The sequence below is a fragment of the Candoia aspera genome, chromosome 8 (genome assembly GCF_035149785.1).
Source record: "Candoia aspera isolate rCanAsp1 chromosome 8, rCanAsp1.hap2, whole genome shotgun sequence".
In the NCBI taxonomy this organism is placed as follows: Eukaryota; Metazoa; Chordata; class Lepidosauria; order Squamata; family Boidae; genus Candoia; species Candoia aspera.
Window position 1 is genome coordinate 26,598,079 of NC_086160.1, and position 20,355 is coordinate 26,618,433.

General features: G+C 38.1%; 1 protein-coding gene across 1 annotated transcript; it reads left to right on the top strand.

Annotated features, from left to right (window-relative positions):
* The first annotated feature begins 1,395 nt into the window (after window positions 1-1,395).
* AGA (aspartylglucosaminidase) lies at window positions 1,396-19,218 on the top strand. The gene is made up of 9 exons (XM_063310027.1): window positions 1,396-1,626; window positions 3,002-3,155; window positions 8,376-8,488; window positions 9,263-9,375; window positions 12,375-12,492; window positions 14,550-14,625; window positions 15,438-15,545; window positions 16,984-17,117; window positions 17,737-19,218. Exons 1-9 carry the CDS (start codon window positions 1,482-1,484, stop codon window positions 17,835-17,837), a joined length of 1,062 nt encoding a protein of 353 aa, XP_063166097.1. The 5' UTR covers window positions 1,396-1,481; the 3' UTR covers window positions 17,838-19,218.
* Window positions 19,219-20,355: the final 1,137 nt, after the last annotated feature.

Below are 20,355 nucleotides of genomic sequence, written 5' to 3' on the forward strand. Positions count from 1 at the left end.
GTTTTCACGGCAAGAATACTGAGGTGGGTTGCCATTACCTTCCCCAGGGATCGCATTTAGTCTGACCTCTCTGTCATGACCTTCCCGTCTTGGGTGGCCCTTCACGGTTTAGCTCATGGCATCATTGAGGTGCTCAAGCTCCAGCACCACGACAAGGTAACGATCCTTTGCTGAAGCATATATTTGTATAATGCAGTTAACCAATTATGGCTTAATTAGTAGTGCATGAACCCAATTACAACCCAATCTTTCCTTGTAAGAAATGAAAATTCTAAAATGCAAACTGTAAAGATCAACAATTTTATGAGAAGTTTAATTGTTCCTGCTGATACTTGTATCTGACAAGTATAGATTATACTCTAACCTCCCCTACTCCAGTTGATGCATTTGGTCTAAGATATCATTCACGCAACAAACTGGCTATGGTACTATGTACGTACTTGGGCAAACTCATTCTCTGTACTCTGCTGCTATATGAGACTGCAGCCATACTGAAAAGTGATTTTCACTGAACTAGTTGGAATTCCTGAATAAGGAAGAATAATGTTGATCTGCAGATTTAAGAAAGGAAGTGAGTTATCAGAAACAGTGGAGGCTACAACTACGTTATCACTGCCATTCTGCACTAGCATACTGAGGGCAGAGAGAACCAATGGTGCAGCATCAATAGCTGCTCCTGCAATGCCTCCTTTCACTTATCTTTGCAAGTGGCCCACTGCCAGGACTAAGCCCAATCCCACTGCTGTTTATCTTTCAGGAAGTAATCAAATAAGCAAACTATTAGCTCTCTGTAATCACTCGGCAGCATAACTTGAAGGAATATTCAAATAATGTCTGAAAGGAGGCGCTTCCATTTCTCTGAGAAGGTCTGCGGGCAGAAGTTGCTCTACCTCCACTTGGATGCCTATTTCCAGGTTGTTATGCACACAAGACAAGGCACACTGTGCTCTTAATTCTGAGGAAGGCACATGGAATAGGCACTGCAGAAATCCGACCTATATAGTTCGTTTACGGTTCAGTCCGCCTTGGGAACCCAGAGCACTGGGTTAAGTATTAAACACGGGCGAGCATGAAACACAGCAAGGAGATCTACGAATAGCTAGAAGCCACGTTCTCTCAGTTTCCTAACTCTGCATGGCTACAACCATTTCCCCCATCCCAGCTTCGTCCTTACTGAAAGCTAGCTTGCTCGCTCTCCCTGACCCATTCCCGAACAACGCCCCGTGCAGCTTTCTCATCCGCAGGCTGAAAGACATCGGACGGAAACCAGGCGCACTTGCGCCGCCCTACCCAGCCCGAAGGCAACCGCCGATGTTAATATCCGAGTGCGCAGCTCTAGCGCGCCCTTCCTGGTCTATTTCCTGCGCATGTGATCCTCCGGTCTCTAGTCACGAGAGGCGGGAGAAACAGAAAGGCGATACGGATGTGTTTGTCGCTGCGCGGCGGAGAGGCGGCGTTCAGCCTTCGAGTTGGCGCTTGCCATGGGACATCACAGCCGGTGGCGTGAATCCTGCTGGTTCTTGCTGCTGTTGCATGGGCTGGGGGGCTTGGCCGCAGCGAGCGCTGGGGCGTTCCAGCTGCCTATGGTCGTCAATACCTGGGCATTTAAGAAAGCTACCGAAATAGGTGCTGCTTCTTTTCTTTCTTCGGTCCTTAGTTGGGGAGGCATCAGTGTGGGTCGAAATCTTCACCGTAATCTGGACTTTTCTGAAGTTTTGCATCCTCGTTTACCTGCTCGCCCCTACCTGTGCCATTTATGGTTCTCTCTGAGCTGGTGTAGTTAATATTGTAATATAGTGTCACCTAACTGCCTTATGAGTGGTTTACCTTATACCATTGTCAATTCTGATTATACTTTAGGGAGCACTATTTTCTTTTTTTATATTACTTGGCATGTTCTGCTTTCACTTAAGGTTTGCACTGAAAACAGATTTCAAGTTTAAGCATCTGCATCTTTTTGCACCAAGCAAAATATTACTGATTATTGCTCTCTTTATATTATGGTTTAAAGATGCATCAAGATTATACAGATTAACAGGGCCTAGGGGTAATAGCCCCATTCCCTGGCAGTTGCTAAAACATAGTGATGAATACAGTAACTTGTACTTTTGAGGTGTAGACCTTTTGGTGAAATAAATTTGACCTTGGTTGATCTCAAAAAGATAAGCAGCCTAGGACCGGCTTAATACGTAGAGGGAAGGCTATTAGAAGATCTTATTATTGTATTCTAGACTGGGAAGACTTTGAAACACATATCAGAAGAAGGGAATGGTAAGCCATTCCATATACTGTTGCCAAAAAATGAACTCACCAGGAGTTGAGCTTCAAGAAGATTCTTGAAGAAGACTTTACATTTTGATGAACTGAATTTTGTGACCTGCAGTCATTGCTAATAGTAACGTAGCAGAGAAAGCTTGGCTACCTTTTTTAAGTCTTAACGAGCACAATGAGACCTACTCCTGGATGAATATCTGTAAGATTGTGCTGTTGCTAATATAAGTAACACTGGGACGTTCCTGGATGTAGATTCGGTTTAGTGTGCGTTCTGTAACAGAGCTGAAAAAGAAAAATGTGAGTCTGTGAAGTCAAATAGCCCATTTTAATTCTAGTTTATTTAACAATACTGACCAATGCCAGATTTTAAAGAGAATATTTAAGTAAGCAGTTATAAAAATCAATCTTTCTCCAGTTAAGTTACTTTTTTAATGACCTGAGACTGAAGAGCTTTGAAATGGGTACTATATTCTTTGGAACTCTGGGATTCAGGCCTCAAATCTGTGCTTGCTTACCTTGGAATATAGCTTCTCAATAGACATGTGCAAGTTTCTTGTAACTTCTCATGAATTCATTTGATGTCTGACGTGCACACACACACGCTTTTTTACGTTGAGCCAGCTGCACGTTCTAGGAATGGGTGTGGAATTTGCATGTATTTTTCTTGAAAGAAAAACGATATGCATTCAACCAGTTGTAATAAGTCTGTGCATGCTTTTGATTGCAGCTTGGAATACCTTACAAGCAGGAGGTTCTGAACTTGACGCAGTAGAGAAAGGTTGTGGGCAGTGTGAAATAGAACAATGTGATGGAAGTGTAGGATATGGCGGAAGTCCAGATGAACATGGAGAAACCACTTTGGATGCCATGATTATGGATGGGTAAGATATCCTACAAACAGCAGAGATTTTTTTTCCCCAGCCCAGTAATTTCTTAAAGCAGGAATGGGGAGCGGTGGAGCTCTTCTGGCCATGATGGCACAATTTCCTGCCATTTTAAGGTGGAAACACCAAAAGACTACAATGTAGGCCCTAAGATACGCATATTTCAATTTTTTAAAAATTAAAATCCTCCATGCCTATTATCCATTATGTGTGATGTGGTCCCACCTACTTTGTGGGCTTCTGTAAACACTTGTTAAGCATATCTTTTGTTCATCAATAGGTTTCCCAACCCTGTTTTATAGTTTTAAAACTAAACTGCAGATACTCTATTCAGCAAGCAATTCTATAAAATGGCCAACTCCATTAAAAAGTATGGTAGCAAAACCTACTGAGATCAGACATTCATGTGTGCATCTAAGAATAAAGATACTGTACTTGGTATTAGAGAAGTTAAAACTAGAGGACAGCAGGATGAATGATGCTTACTGCAGTTTATTGACATACTGTATGTCAAGGGGTTCTGCTTAAGAGAACATGCCCAGGGAATGTTCAGCTTGTATTTATACTGTATAGTGAACATCTATTCTTCTCCTAAACTTTGATTATGTGCCATCAAGTCAGTGTAGACTTGATGATCACACAGACTTTTTCCTGGGATAATCTGTCCCTAACCTGCTCTTTCAGATCTTCCAGTGATGCCCATCACTATAACTGAGTCTGTCCTCCTTTCTGCTGGCTGTCCTTTTCTTTCTTTCCACCTTTCCCAGCATTACAGCCTTCTCCAGAGAGCTAGATTTTCACATAATGTGTCTGAAGTAGGATAATTTGAGCCTGGTCATTTGTGCACTGAGTGAGAACTCTGGGTTGATTTGTTTGAGGATCCATTTGTTTGTTTTCTTGGCTGTCATGGTATTTTCATGAGTTTACTCCAACACCCAGATTTCAAAAGCATTGATACTCTTTCTGTCCTGATTCTTCAAAATCCAACTTTCATTTCCATAGAGTGTCACAGGGAACATCATTGTCTGCAATATTCTGATCTTTGCAAGTATAGACACATCACAGCATCTGTATATCTTTTTTCATGGCTATTCTACCAAGTGCTAGTTTGCAGCATATTTCTGGACTGCTTGTTCCTTTACTTGTTGATAGTTGATCCCAAAAGTCAGAAGTTATCTATCTCTTCAATATCTTCATTGTCAATTCTGATTGTCCTACCTGTTGTCATTAGTTTGGTCTTTATATTTCATTTTAGTCCCATTTTTTCACTGCCCCTCTTGACTTCTGTTATTCTGCATATTACCTGCAGAGCAGATCCTTTGTATATTGGCTATCAGAGTAATGTCATCAGCACAGCACAAGTTATTGAAATTTCTTCCTCCAGTTTTAAAACATGTTCATCTTCTTCCAATGCTGCTTCTCTTAATATATATTCAGTATATAGGTTGAATAAATAAGAGAGATTATACAGCCATGTGTCACTCCTTTGTCAGTCTGGAGTCTCATAACATCTCATTGTCCTCATGCGAAATCTATATACAGGTCAGGCAGCCACAGTACAGACAGAACATGGTGAAACAGATTGGCTCCAGACTGGCAAAGGAGTTTTCTTGGTAAAAATATAGCAGTATTTTACCATTGGCTGCTCCCATGCAGTATGAAATGATGCATTTGCCATTGTCACTAAAGCGATCATCTGCCTCCAGCTTCTTCCTATATTGCTGCTGCCCAATATAGGTGCCTGCTTGTTTTAGCTGTGCTGTTGGTATGACCTCATGCCTTGGGTGATTCTGCTGGGATTGTATATTCTTGGCATACACCATACACTCCCTCATTCTTTGCTCATACTTCCCAGGAATGCCTCCCCTCCCCTCCCCAATGATGAAGTAGCATAGCAGGACTTGGGGGAGGGAGGTGTCCCAAATCAGTCATCCTTAAAATCTTTTTGTTTATTCGTTTATTTGCTCCTGACTCTTCATGACTTCATGGACCAGCCCACGCCAGAGCTTCCTGTCGGTCGTCAACACCCCCAGCTCCCCCAGGGACGACTCCGTCACCTCTAGAATATCATCCATCCACCTTGCCCTTGGTCGGCCCCTCTTCCTTTTGCTTCCACTCTCCCTAGCATCAGCATCTTCTCCAGGGTGTCCTGTCTTCTCATGATGTGGCCAAAGTATTTCAGTTTTGCCTTTAATATCATTCCCTCAAGTGAGCAGTCTGGCTTGATTTCCTGGAGGATGGACTGGTTTGATCTTCTTGCAGTCCAAGGCACTCTCAGAATTTTCCTCCAACACCACAGTTCAAAAGCATCGATCTTCCTTCGCTCAGCCTTCCTTATGGTCCAGCTCTCGCAGCCATATGTTACTACAGGGAACACCATTGCTTTAACTATGCGGGCCTTTGTTGTCAGTGTGATGTCTCTGCTCTTAACTATTTTATCGAGATTGGTCATTGCTCTTCTCCCAAGGATTACGCGTCTTCTGATTTCCTGACTGCAGTCAGCATCTACAGTAATCTTTGCACCTAGAAATACAAAGTCTTTCACTGCCTCTATGTTTTCTCCCTCTATTTGCCAGTTATCAATCAAGCTGGTTGCCATAATCTTGGTTTTTTTGAGGTTTAGCTGTAAGCCAGCTTTTGCACTTTCTTCTTTCACCTTCATCATAAGGCTCCTCAGTTCCTCTTTGCTTTCAGCCATCGAAGTGGTATCATCTGCATATCTGAGATTGTTAATGTTTCTTCCAGCGATTTTAACTCCAGCCTTGGATTCCTCAAGCCCAGCGTGTCGCATGATGTGTTCTGCGTACAAGTTGAATAGGTAGGGTGAGAGTATACAGCCCTGCCGTACTCCTTTCCCAATCTTAAACCAGTCTGTTGTTCCATGGTCTGTTCTTACTGTTGCTACTTGGTCGTTATACAGATTCTTCAGGAGGCAGACAAGATGACTTGGTATCCCCATACTGCTAAGAACTTGCCACAATTTGTTATGGTCCACACAGTCAAAGGCTTTAGAATAGTCAATAAAACAGAAATAAATGTTTTTCTGAAACTCCCTGGCTTTTTCCATTATCCAGCGGATATTGGCAATTTGGTCCCTAATTCCTCTGCCTTTTCTAAACCCAGATTGTACATCTGGCAATTCTGGCTCCATGAATTGCTGAAGTCTACCTTGCAGGATCTTGACCATTGCCTTACTGGCATGTGAAATGAGTGCCACTGTTCGATAGTTTGAACATTCCTTAGTGTTTCCCTTTTTTGGTATGGGGATATAAGTTGATTCTTTCCAATCTGATGGCCATTCTTGTGTTTTCCAAATTTGCTGGCATATAGCATGCATTACCTTGACAGCATCATCTTGCAAGATTTTGAATAGTTCAGCTGGGATGCCGCCATCTCCTGCTGCCTTGTTATTAGCAATGCTTCTTAAGGCCCATTCAACCTCACCCTTCAGGATGTCTGGCTCTAGCTCACTGACCGCACCGTCAAAGCTATCCCCGGTATTGTTATCCTTCCTATACAGGTCTTCTGTATATTCTTGCCACCTTTTCTTGATCTCTTCTTCTTCTGTTAGGTCCTTGCCAACTTTGTTTTTGATCATACCCATTTTTGCCTGGAATTTACCTCCGATGTTTCTAATTTTCTGGAAGTGGTCTCTTGTCCTTCCTATTCTATTGTCTTCTTCCACTTCCACGCATTGCTTGTTTAAAAATAATTCCTTATCTCTTCTGGATAACCTCTGGAATTTTGCATTTAATTGGGCATATCTCCCCCTATCACTGTTGCCTTTTGCTTTCCTTCTTTCTTGGGCTACTTCTAGTGTCTCACCAGACAGCCATTTTGCCTTCTTGGTTTTCTCTTTCTTTAGGATGTATTTTGTTGCCGCCTTAAAATCTACATTCCCTCAAATTATGCTTTGATCTCTGAAGGTGTACAATATTCTTTTTTTCTTCTTAAACAATCAAAACGATATTGAACTTGTTCTCAGATAAGGTGGCTTGACAATCTTTAACTAGTATCCTTGAAGACTGCTAGGTTTACACAAGAAGTTTCATAGTAACACAGAGTTACACATAAATATTTAGTTATACATTACATGGTTTAGACTGTGGTTATATTACATAATGAGTTCCATCAGCATCCATTTTGGAACAAGATGGCTTTTCAGTACAAAATGGTTCCTCCTGAAATGCAGCATTCCCACAGTAGGTAGTATAATAATCTGAATACATATTTTTGACCCAAACAGTCTTAAAACCTGTGTAAGTATTTTAAGAAATTTGAATAGTATCCCGCAGTGCTACAGGTGTAAATCTAAGTTTCTTAAGGTGATAATGAACCTATAAGGTTATCTAGTTTAGAATGCTTTGAAATGGATATTATATCTTGGGTGGTAAATTTATATGGGAGAATGCATGTGGTGCCTAGCAAATATGTTTTCTTCCTTTGATATATGTAGTAGTGAATTCATATAAAGTGTTTTTAAGAGGGGGAAGGTGAAGAAACTTGTTTCGTGGATGGCAGCCTTGTAATTTTCAAAAGAGCAAAAGAAACCTGCTGCTGATAATGGCAAAATGTTTTTTAAGTTAAAGCCCCAGTCTAATGTGGGCTTTATATACTCTGCTATTAGAACTGCTTTGGTTTTGGTTTATCCAAACACTGCCATCTGGTTGGAGACCTCAAACATGTTTTGTAGTTGCAGCAGATATTTGTAGCATGTAGTTCTCTAGATAAGCCTTGTGTTGCACAAAGCAGTAGGTGGCAGTATTGCAACTGAAACTCTCCCCACAACCCGGGTTCAATCCCAGAGGAAGCTGGATTCTCAGGTAGCCGGCTCAGGTCGACTCAGCCTTCCATCCTTCCAAGGTCGGTAAAGTGAGTGCCCAGCTTGCTGGGAAAGGTGATGACTGTGGAAGGCAATGGAAAACCACCCCACTCTATAGTCTGCCAAGAAAACGTTGCAAAAGCGGTGTCCTCCCAAAGGGTCAGACGTGACTCGGTGCTTGCACAGGGGACCTTTCACAGTTATCCAGATTGCAGCCTACTAGCAAAAACTATTTATCAGTTAGCAATCTAATAGGCTGCAAATGATCATTGAATATCAATTGTATCTATATACATTTTGTATTAATACCTTCAATTTGGCATAACTGATTTTGTTTTCTGTATTTGGGGGGTAGCACTTTAAATATTTGTTCCTTGTTTTTGTTTGTGATCTAGTAACACAATGCAGGTTGGAGCAGTAGCAGATCTCAGACGCATTAAAAATGCTATTGGTGTGGCACGGAAAGTGATAGAACATACTAGGCATACCTTACTAGTTGGCGAGTCAGGTAATTTTTTTATTTCTTCATTTGTGAATATTAGCTGCCATGTAGTACTGAGAGAGGCTCAAGCCAGAGCCAAGAAGTTCTCTCAACCCCAGTGGGGCAAATTGATTTTACTGGAACACAGTGAGGATGATTCTTGGATTTGTATTCCAGGTTTTGGCCAGATGGCACTTACAAAGTAATAACTCGACAGTAAAATGTTGGTTGTTGTAGACTAGAACAAAATAATGAAAAAGAGATCACCAGCTACATGTAGTTCGATTTGAGTAACTAGTGCCTTGTTAGTGTTCTTGCTGGAATAATTAGTGGCCCTTATCCCCAGCTGGTGATTGGGGTTAGAGTGGGCAGCCTTGAAATCTCAAGCATGAGCTTGTACAGGCTGGGACTGTAAAGGGATAGGATGTTATCCTTTGTCCTGATGTCTTTTCTGGGAGATAGAATGTCTAGTCCCTCTCTGTCTCTCTCTCTTTTAATACATTTTATTAAAAGTTTTAAAGAGAACATAAAAACTGATACAAACTAATACAAAATAGAAAGAAAGGAAAGGAAAGTGAAAAAGAATAAAAAGAAATAGAAAGAAGAAGCTATATATAGTCTCTCAGTGTCCGTTAGGCTGTGGCCAATGGATGAGGAGAGATTGTGCTGACAGTATGAGAACAACTTAAGTTACATACTGTGGATTCGGATACTGTACATTATTTTTATGATTGTAGACAAATAGTAACTGCCAGGAATACGTATACATAACTTATTGTTTCTTTTTCTTCTTTTATAAAGCTTCACTGTTTGCAGAAAGCATGGGATTTCCAAGTGAAGATTTAACTACACCAGACTCTCTTTCAATATATGTAAGGTGGCTCAATCAAAGCTGCCAGCCAAACTTCTGGAAGGTAAAATACCATTTAAAAATAAATGGTGGCTGTTATTTGTCATAAAAAAATTCTCTGGTAAACAAAATACATCATCCATACATTATGACTGTAACTTGGAGACAAGATGACTGACTATAGTCCACTTTGCCGAATATCATATTTTATTTATAAAAGCATTTCTGAGTCACCAGAAAAGGCCATCTTGATGATATAATTTAATATTTTGAAGTGATTTTTAAAATTTCAAGCACTGCATACAGGAAATGAGAAAACTATTGTAAGTGTGAAGCTAATGCATTTAACATTTCTTAACAGCAGTATCATATCAAGAAATCTATTTTACACCAATTTTCAGTGGTAGATGATCAGGAAGATGTGATGAGAAGGGGGCAGGGGCAAAATGATTGTTCACCCAAATAATTGTGAATATGTCTAATATGGTTTTCAACTATTTATTGTCCTTGGGGTGAACCAACAGCATTTTTGTTTTGTTCTATTTAATAGCAAGAAAGTAATATTAAAAGTGATTTAGGACATATTGGGAAATTTAAAAAGTTGAATGCTTTAGAAGAAGATTCTTAGTGGATCAAACGAAGGCCTGGCTCTGTTTTCCCTTACCCTTGGACTACAGTTCTCATCCTCTTGAGCTAGCATACTTGCTGACAATTATGATCATTATAATCTAACAGAATATGGTGGGATCAGGCTAGAGCTGAGTCTGTCCAGGCATCATCTTTCTCACAGATGTTGATGGAAGCACAAGGTAAAATTAAGATGTACCCCAGCTTTTCCTCCCAGGAACTGGCATTCAAAATTCTCCCACCTCTGATATTAAAGGCAGAGTTTTAATTTCCTGACTAGGATCATACAAAGTAAAGCCAATGCTTGAAGAAAGCTAATAAAGGAGATGTAAGTAGTAACTTAAGTTTAGGAATGTTCCTGTACCTTCTCCAGCTCCAGTGAGCAGGACAACAGCAGAGTTATAGAAACACAACCGCATCAGTCAACTTCTTCCTAAAGCATGTTTTCTGCTTGCACTGCTCCATTCTGTCACTGTCCCAGTCTTTGTACATAGCCATAAAAGGCAGAAGAAAGTAACAAATGGCTTTAGGAGAGGAGAGGCTGTTTCAGCTCCAAAAACGAGGTGGTTTACAGGAATTCTGTTCTGTTCTGACTACAGTAAACAGTATAACCACTGGGTGAAAATTTGGAAAAGCGGTGGTCAATCTGTGCTTAAGAATGAGCAAACATTTTATTTGCCACTTCGTTAACATTGAAACATGTAAGATAAATGGGAATGGATGCCTTAAAGTTGGTGTCAGACAAAATATATACAGTTTCTTCCAATTAGTTGGCCATTATGATTCTTGTAAAAGTTGCAGAGTCTTTACTAGTGTTTCACTGCCAAGGTAAACATACAGTTCCCAGCAACAGTATAACTTAGGAAGCTCCCTAGGTATATAATCTTTCCAAAGAATTGGGCAGATTTCAAATAATCTATAATAGCCAAAGTTTTGGGGGGAAGGGGCCTGTTCATATTTCTTCACCCTTCAGCTAAAGCAACAGCTCTTTTTTTTCCTTGAAGCCTCTCTCCTAATTGGTATTTTAATCTATTTTATATATTCCCTGAGGTTACTTTAGATCCTGAATTTTATGATCACCTGGGAGTGCAGGGAGGAGCTTTATATGGCTATGTATATTACTTTGCAACAATGACCAATTTGTTTCCCAACTAGATGGCAGCACCCAATTGACCTTGGCTGTACTTAAAAAGGAGATCTAGATGCTTTTAATATTTGAATGGGAAAACATGAGGAAGCCGTAATGCTATAGGCTAGAGGGTTTTTTTTTAAATAATCCAGAAGAAAGCAAGAAAATTCACCTGTATTGCTTCCAAGAAAATAACATGAACATGTGTATGAAATCAGTTTTTTAAAAGTGAGAATTTCTAAGTTTTTACATCTGTAACCCAGCCAACGTATTTATTTATTTATGGCTATTGCAGCAATGCCAGCTCCATTAGGCCCTGGCATGTGAGCTCAGATCTGGCAGTATATGTTATCCTGTATATGTATATGTTATAAGTATGTTTAGTGGACCAATTTTAACATACCCTGATGATCCTAGGTAGAGCTGTAATAATCAATACTCTGGGAGCCTTTTATGCTCTTGAATTAGCTGTCTTGCACCTCTAGTTCTTCATATAATATTAAATAATGAGAAGCTCCATAGCTAGCCTTAGCCAATATTGTTGAGTGTAACAAACGACATCCTAGCTGTGTCCTGTAAGTTATCCTTCAGAAAGCACAGGCAGTGCAGTATAGTGGAAATCTAGGGAAAATACTAAGGAAGTTAGGAGACAAGAGCTTGTAAGTGTTGCAAGAGAACTTGGTAATTATACCAAAGTCTTCCATTACCTTCCTTATGAAAGCAGGAAAGCGGGGTCTTGTATTTTGCATTCAGTGCCTGATTTGCATGTAAAGTGGGAATACAATAAGCTGAATTATGAGGTTTAAATCTTACAGAAACTAGAACTATAGTTATATATGAAGTTGTCTAATCACAATCAGTAGGGATGCTCATAAGGTCTGGGAGGAACTCATCTTAAATTATAGCTGTAGGTGGTAAGACATATTATCATGCTGAGGTTTTTTTGCACATGGAATGTTGATATATTTCATTTCTCTTCTGGGTATTCGTCTTAGGGCATATTTGCAAATCACATAGCAACATGAGATCTGAGCATTTTTGTAACTGAAGTGTTTTCAGTATTGAGTTCCTCTAAATTGAGATATATGCTTTATCTGTTCTTTGTTTAATGCCTCTGAACTGCAATAATTTGCTTCAGATGAAAGTTCTTTGTCCTTGGCATATACAAGCTTATATTTTTTTTCTTTTAGCAGGGTAATTTTGTTCTTTTTTTCTTTTTCAGAGTCTAGGAGAAAGATCCATAGGCTTCTTTGAAATGCCTCTTCTTTTCCTTAAATATTTTAATGTGAATAAAACTTTGATTGCAGAATGTTACACCAGATGCTTCAAAATCATGTGGTCCATACAAACAGACTGCAGAGTTCAGTAAAAAAGAACAGAGCTCTTCAGAGAGAAGAATAGAAGTTCACAATCATGATACTATTGGTATAGCTTCTTGACAACTATTCATACTTTAATACTTGTGTTTGTTGCAGCTAAAATCCCACACAAATCAAATCCCAATTGTATATAAAGTAACAGACATAGTACAGGGAACTTCTACCAATAAATGGATAGTGTTACTGACTTTGCTATTTATGTGTTGAAATCTGCCTGGTGCCTATGGTAGGCATCTGGCATATTCTTCCCTAATTAGTTTTAGAGCGTTCTATTCAGTTTTCAACCCTTAGCTTTCCCTCCTCAAATATAGTCATAATGGACTCTAGATCCACTGATTGGTGTGTACAGATGCATACAGCCTAAGGAGAAGCTTTTATTAGCAAAGCAGGGTTGTGATCTTGAAATGTGCAATACAGGTTCATTTTCAAGCAAGAGCAATTCTTTGTTTTTGCCTGCTTAAAACATTCATCAAGAGTATCCTTTAAAAAAAAAAAAAAGGAAAAAGTCTTATTGGATGTTCTGAAACTCTGTAGCCAGATGAAACTTGGGGATTTGGACAGATTTAACTTCACATTTTGAAAAATTCACTCAAATGGGTAGGAGGGGAACTATCTATGTATTTGGATTTGGTCTCTGCCATCTGCATAGCAATTAAATATGGAATTTACAAAAGCACTGGAGTGACTTGGGAGCATAAGTCTCATTGCCAGACACTTAAGGCAACACTTGAAGTGTGATGATTACACTCGTCATCATTTAGCAATTGGCATTTTTAAAATGTCAAATGCTAAGTTTCTTACTAATCGAAAGGTATGTCCTTGTGAGCGCTTTCACTTTGGCAGCTTACCTGAGCCAGTGATTTACTGTGTGACAAAGTTTTCACAAGGCACAGTGATGTGCAGGAAAAGTAGCAGGAACAGGGCATGTTAGTGTATATTGAATTTGATATTTTGTCTGCTCTAGGCAAGTTGCCCATTTGGCAAATAGGCTGTGATTGGATACTTGTATTCATTCAGTAGTGAGATAGGATGCTCTCGCTGCCTGTTATATGAGCATTATAGAATTGTTAGTAGAAATGAAGAATTAAGTGCCTTAAACTCTGCATTTTCACAAGGAGGTAAAACAAATTATTAGAATGCTTCCTTGTAAAAATCAAGATTTAAGGATACCAACCACACTGGAATTTCAGTTGTCTATTAAGAAAGGAAGAAAACACACAAAAGCTATAGACTCATCATCATCACTCTTACACTTAAAAACCCAGAACGGAAATAAGGGAATATCAAATAAATTTGAATATACAGAAATACAAAGTAGACACATTAAAAACCTAAGCAGCTCTACCTCTAAGGGAATAGCAAATAAGTAACTACTTTACAACAAAAAGAATAAATAAACTACCCTATAAAGCTTAATAATATATGACTAATTAAATCAAACAAAATTAAGCAGTATACACCAGAGAAACATGTCACCAGGACCAGGCCAGAAACCCCAAAACCCCAATTCAATTTATTAAAGTTTAATAAATAATTGTTTTAATCTTCATTTTTTCCCCTGTACTTCCTAGAGCCACTTTCCACATTTCCTGATTGCTGGAGCAGAGTTTTTTAGGGAATTTATTCAGAGAACACCTACTTTATTCAGTAGGAACACCTACTATTATTCTATTGCCCCTCTAATAACAAAATCTTGTGAGCAGAAGTCTGTTTTCAGATAATCTTTATGGAGCTCAGTGTTTCTAATTTAATTGGACAGAATTTGAAGACGGGGAGAAATTTTAGCGGTCGTGCGTCTTCTCTGATGGAAGAATCCCTTTTGGCTAATGGAATGTCCCTTGAGCAAACCTATTTCAAAAGTAAAATGTCTTTTGTCTTATTTTTCTGAGAGGCCTCTGGAAGAAAGATAATTCCCAAGTGAGATTAATCCAATCAGCGTGTTGGGGGAAAAAAATATAGCTGCCACCTAATGCTCTGTTGGATAGCTCCTAAAAGAATGGAAGCCCTGTCCATTTTGAAGGATAGGCATCCTGGTGTTATCCTCATTAAATGAACAAAAGCCTCCCCAAATGCTTCTAAGTGTCAATTCTTTTTCATTTGTAGGCATGATGGTAATTGGTCGAAGTGGAAGTATTGCTGTAGGGACATCTACAAATGGTGCAAATCACAAAATCCAGGGGTTTGTATAATTGTCTACAAATCTTGGCTCTGTAAATGTAAAATCTGTTTTGCTTTATTTAATGTGATGCAAATAGTTTCCAGCAATGTGTTTATGAACTATTTGTGTAACAGGGATCACTTTTATTTGGTGTTATGGGAAACTAAAGATAGAGGCTGGATTTTTCCTATGTTGCCATTATTTATTTTCTTCTCAGTAAAAGGAATTTATTTTAGGAGTGAGTGCTTTGAATAAAACTGCTACTTCCTAGTGATGAATAAGTATTTGAGCTAAACATCTTCAGTTCTCAGTCCTGACATTGCTAGATCCGCATGGGCATAGAAATGCTAGTCTTTCAACCATAGACCATCTACTTCAATACCCGTTTTCCCTGAAATATATATGTAAAGCTTATATCTTTATGACAATTAGGTTTGAAATAGAAATATATTGCTGTCAAGATTTGGTATTGCTGTCGTAGAACAAACTATCTGATATATTCACAGATGATACATTAGATCTCTTAAATCCCAGGACCACATATGCTGCTCTGACTCTCTTCGTGAGCCGTAGGAGCTTGCTCTGACCACAGTTGCTAAAAGTGAGCAGATATTTTGCAACAACCTTGAAACATGAAATGCCAAAAAAAAAAAGTAACACAAGTTCTGAAATGGGTTTGGCTTAGTATAAATAAATATCTGCAAGTGTTTTCCAAAACTCTCTTCATTATGGCCCCTCCACTGTGATTTTTCAGTAGTTGTTCCTTTGCTCAAAATAAAGCTGCTATTATATAGAAAAAAAATACATTTATTGCATGTTACTTTCTTCCTTAGACGTGTAGGAGACTCTCCAATAGCTGGAGCAGGAGCATACGCTGATAGTACAGCTGGAGCTGCAGCTGCTACTGGTAATGGGGATATCATGATGCGATTCTTGCCCAGGTTTTTATACATTATTAACTTTTGAACATGCTGTGTTTCAACACTTTTACATTTGAAACTAATAAGGCTACCTGTGCAAATAAATAAATAAAAATGGAGGTTGACAAGTTTACCAACTTAGAATGTTTCAATTAAGATTTAACATATTTTTAAAATGGCATTTATTTATTGATTGATCACATTTATATCCTGCCGCAATCTGAATTGACTTCTGGGTACGTTTTGAAGTGAAGCCAACCTAAATTGGCTTTTTATAATGCTGTCTCTTCATTGGAGATCTAATTCCCCATTCTATCTTATTTTAGAGAGAGACATACAATGCAATACTTGTGATAGTTACACCACCATTCTTTTTCATATTATACTGAATTATTCCTTCATTTTCAATGTTACACCACCATTCTTTTTCATACTAAATTGTCCCTTCGTTTTCAACTTTTGTGGAATGAGATGGCCTGTTTTATATGGGTACAATTTCTTGGTCTAGTGAAATAAATGGATGATCCAGTTTATATTACATTAGGACTATAGACTGTATTAAGCACATCACAATGACATTTCAAACTCCAGGAATGTTCCATTCTCCTATGCAAAAATTTGAAAACAGTCCATGTGGGAAGTTTTCATAGCATACAGTGTGTTTATAAGTGCAACTGTTGAGTTTCAAATGTCCTTTAGACTTTGATGAAAAGCAAAAGGAATTTTAAAAAGCATTTGGAAACCAGTGGCCAAGGGCAGCTGAAAATTATGAGTACATCACTGCAAGCATGCTGGCTATAACTGACAACTTTTGCCCTGTTCTGAGCCTTCCCTTTTTGGGGAAGGTTGTTGAGATGGAAGAGAACCAACTATAAAGGTTAGTTTCCTAGAGGAAGCCAATTATCTTGGTCCCTTCTAGTCAGGATTCAGGCCTGGACAAGGGATAGCATTGGTTTCTTAAGTGGATGACTTTTGTCAGAACCTCAGTGGAGGAGTGCATGTCTCCTGGTCATTTTAAACATCTTGCAGTGTTCGATAACAGATATTTCTGGACCATCTACAAGGTCTGGGAATTGGAGGAACCATTTAATGGCAGTTCCACTCCTAACTAAATGAGCAGATCTAGTCAATATTCAAGGAGGGAAGGGTTAAGGCGCTTGATTGTTCCAGTATGGGTTTAAAGCGTTTAAAGGGTACTCTTCTTCATCTTATTTAACATCTATATTAACCTGCTGAAAAAGGTCGTCATTGGTTTGGTCTGAGGTATAGGCAGCAGCTTGATGACATGGAAATTGTCAGAGACTGGATGTAGTGAAAAGAGCTCAGATTAAACCCAGCGAGACTGAATTTCTGTCATCATTAAACATCAGCCAATTCAGAAATATTGGTTCCAGTAGTTACTCTTAATGGGATCTCACTGGACAATGTGGATGGTCAATTCATTTTCCTGTCTCTGTAGTTATCAAGCGGTGGAATATATGCGAATGGGAATAGACCCAGTGGTGGCATGTCAGAAGGTTATTTCTAGAATCCGGAAATATGACCCCTACTTCTTTGGTGCTGTTATTTGTGCCAACACAAGTGGAAGCTATGGTATGTCTTTTAGTTTTTCATGCAAATTTTTCTTAGCATAAAAAAATGTATAAGTATAGGTTTGGTTCTGTTTACAATCCATTTGTCACACAAGCATTGATATGAATATGTTTCATATGAAAGTGGCTAAATGAAATGTTCACTTTCCTTTTTGGAAAATAGCATCAGGCTGAGGCCCACTTCAAAGCAATCAAAGATCAGTCGTTCTGGTGTCTCATTAGTAAACCCTTGAGAAGGGTAATTTTGCTAATCAGTATAGCCTGTTGGGCTAGGTTGCTTAGTGTAATTCTTTTATCTCTGATCTCCCACAGTTCATATTTGAAGGATTAAATATACAAAGGTTCATTATATTGGTCAATATTAAGATGTAAATTGAAATAAAGTTGCAATTATACTTTTAAGAGATATGAAGTCTATAGAGCTGCTTTGAGGCAGATTCCTTTTGAAAAGGGAAAAGATTTATGAAAAAAAAAATCAGTGATGGTTTAATTAAGGCTATAAAGGAATCATAACACCATTGTAGAATAGTGGAGTCCGTAAATGTTAAAAGTACCAGGACGCAGATTAATGTGACACCCATTGTGTATTCTCTCAACTTCTTATCTTTTTCCTGCCACAGGTGCTGCCTGCAATAAAGTCCCAGGATTCACACAGTTCCACTTTATGGCTTCTAACCCCATTCTGAAGCAGCCGTCTGAGCAAATAGTAGACTGCATCTAACTTCTTTTCTTCATCCCTTCTCTCAGTATCCCTTCGCTTCTCTTAATGGAAGTCTCTAAACTCAACCCAGTGGAAGAAATGAAGGCTTTCAGTTTAATCGTAATATACTCTTGGAATTAAACTGCACTGCATTCAATAGGAATTATTTCTATATTAGTTTGGTATATAAAGACAATAAATGAGTGGATTAGGTCCAGTCAAGTTGAACAGAACCGCAAAACATCTCTTCTCAATGACTTTTTGAGCTACTTTTTGCAATAACATTCATTTTTAAAGATACGTTACAAAATTGGAGAGCTTAATGATTTTTTTCCCTAGGCTAACTCTCAGCTCTCTATTTTGCTTATATTCTAATATAAGAGAAGCTATTCCTCAAATATACAAAAGGAAGTTATTGCTTAAATAGTTCCTTACTTTTTTACCCTTAAGTTTAGACTTCAAAAAACAAGATTCAATTAATTCAATTTTTCTTTGCGACACTGTACAAAATACTTTTTTTCTGTCATTGAAGTTGGAGCATAGAAAATACCTGGATGACACCAGTTACTAGTCTGTCCTTCAGGCTATAGAGCAGGAGTTGGAAATGTAGCCTCTGTGGCCCAACCATACCTTTAAATGGCTACCACTCGCCCTCAACATCAAACATTTATTAAATGAACACATGAAAATGGCTGAAAAAGATCGCAAAACAAAATGTTTGTTTTTCTTTTAAAATTCTAAAAGCAAGTTTTTCAGCTGATTTTACATTTTCCCTTTGTCAGTATTATGTTGTTTTAGTGAGATCAATACTTTTAACTAGCGTTTTTTCTATGATAAATGACTTCAAGTCAGTGATTTTACTATGCAGCTGAATTGCTGTATGCGTGAATCTTTAAAACAAATTCTGTTCTAAATGTGTGATTTCTATTCACAGAATGAATAGGATAGTGATAGGATAATGTATAGTATAGAATAGTATAGTATAGTGAATAGAATAATGTATTCACAGAGTGAATAGTATAGAGAATTTCACTTCCTTACGTAAGTGATCTTGTTAGCAAAACAAAAAAGTCAGTCATGATTTCCTGAAACAAGTTTAATTTTAAAAAGTTCTCAAATTCTCCTAAAACAAAGGTTGTTTTCCCACTTGTTACAAATTTTTTAAATTTTTTACAAAATCCAGATACGGGACAGCTAATTGCATTTTGTTAACGCTGAACCTTAAAGGACATCTCCAGAATTTTAAAAAAACCAAAACTGTGGTCCAATGTATGTATATTAATACTAAATATAAACTTCCCCAGCCTGGTGTTCTCCAGAAGGATTGAGATGACAACTCTGAGTGTTCTAAACTTTTGACCATGACCTAATAAAACATTGTTTTCAATGGCTTCAGACAGCATTATTTTAGCTTGTTCTAAATAAGGTTCTGCATTTTTACCTTTTTGTTGCAATTTTATACTGCTTTGAGGGCCTTGGGGGTCAAAAAGGTAATTTTGAAATATTTTTAATCAGTACAACCCCATACTTAGCTCCAAAGACTTTGGTGAGTGTTAGCACTTTTATAGAGTCATTGTAGAAATAGATCGTAATAGCCTTTATATGTTTCTTGGAATTCTTCCTTTATGCCTCTTATAAGCAGGAATCCTATTTGTAATTGTAGGTACGCACATTCTTTTGAATTCACTGTATAGATTTGCCCTAAGGAGCCAATTATGTAAGTTACTTTGAATCTCCATTTTTATCTATTGTGGAATGGAAAGGTTTAGGTCTTGTATTAAAAAGGAAAAAGAACAAAATTGCCCTGTGTAATATATTGAAGAAAATTATTGTTCATGAAGGTTTTTAAGATGAGAAACTACCAACTCTATTATTACCTTATTCCTTTTAACCTTCCCCAAATAAGTACTTTTCAAGTAGTACTTCATGTTATGGAACAATACAAATTTCAGTATTTCTTAATGGACTTTGCGCCACAACTTTTCACGATACTGCATTCAGTGACGATAATTTTGTCTTTGCACCATAATTAATTACAATGTGAGAGTTTTGCTGCAGTGTGCTTTAGGGAACCAATTAAAGGAAAATAAGAATGGCTAGTGAAGTTATAATTTGTTTTTAATACTAAAGAAAAGCAAAAGTTTTATAGCTCAGTGGTAGAATACTTGTTCTGTGTAAAAGAGATGCAGCACTCAGTTTCTGGTATTCCCAGCCTGAGCTGGGAAAAATGGAAATGTACTCATTTAGTGTTGCCAAGAAACTTCAGGGACTTGTCCAGGCAATCAGCAGGAGTCAAGCCTGACACAAAGATACAGTCAATCATTGAGTCTAATTTAGTGTACACAATTAGATGAAGCAATGGTCTAACACTCTGATACTGATTCTCATAATAGTGAAAGTATTTGTTACATAACAGGCATGGGAGTGTAGATATATGTACATTCATACTGTACATACATAGTTAACATTTTTAACATGTTCCTCAAACAATCAGTGGTGCATAATGCTTCATTTCTTCAACCCTACCCCACCAAACCAC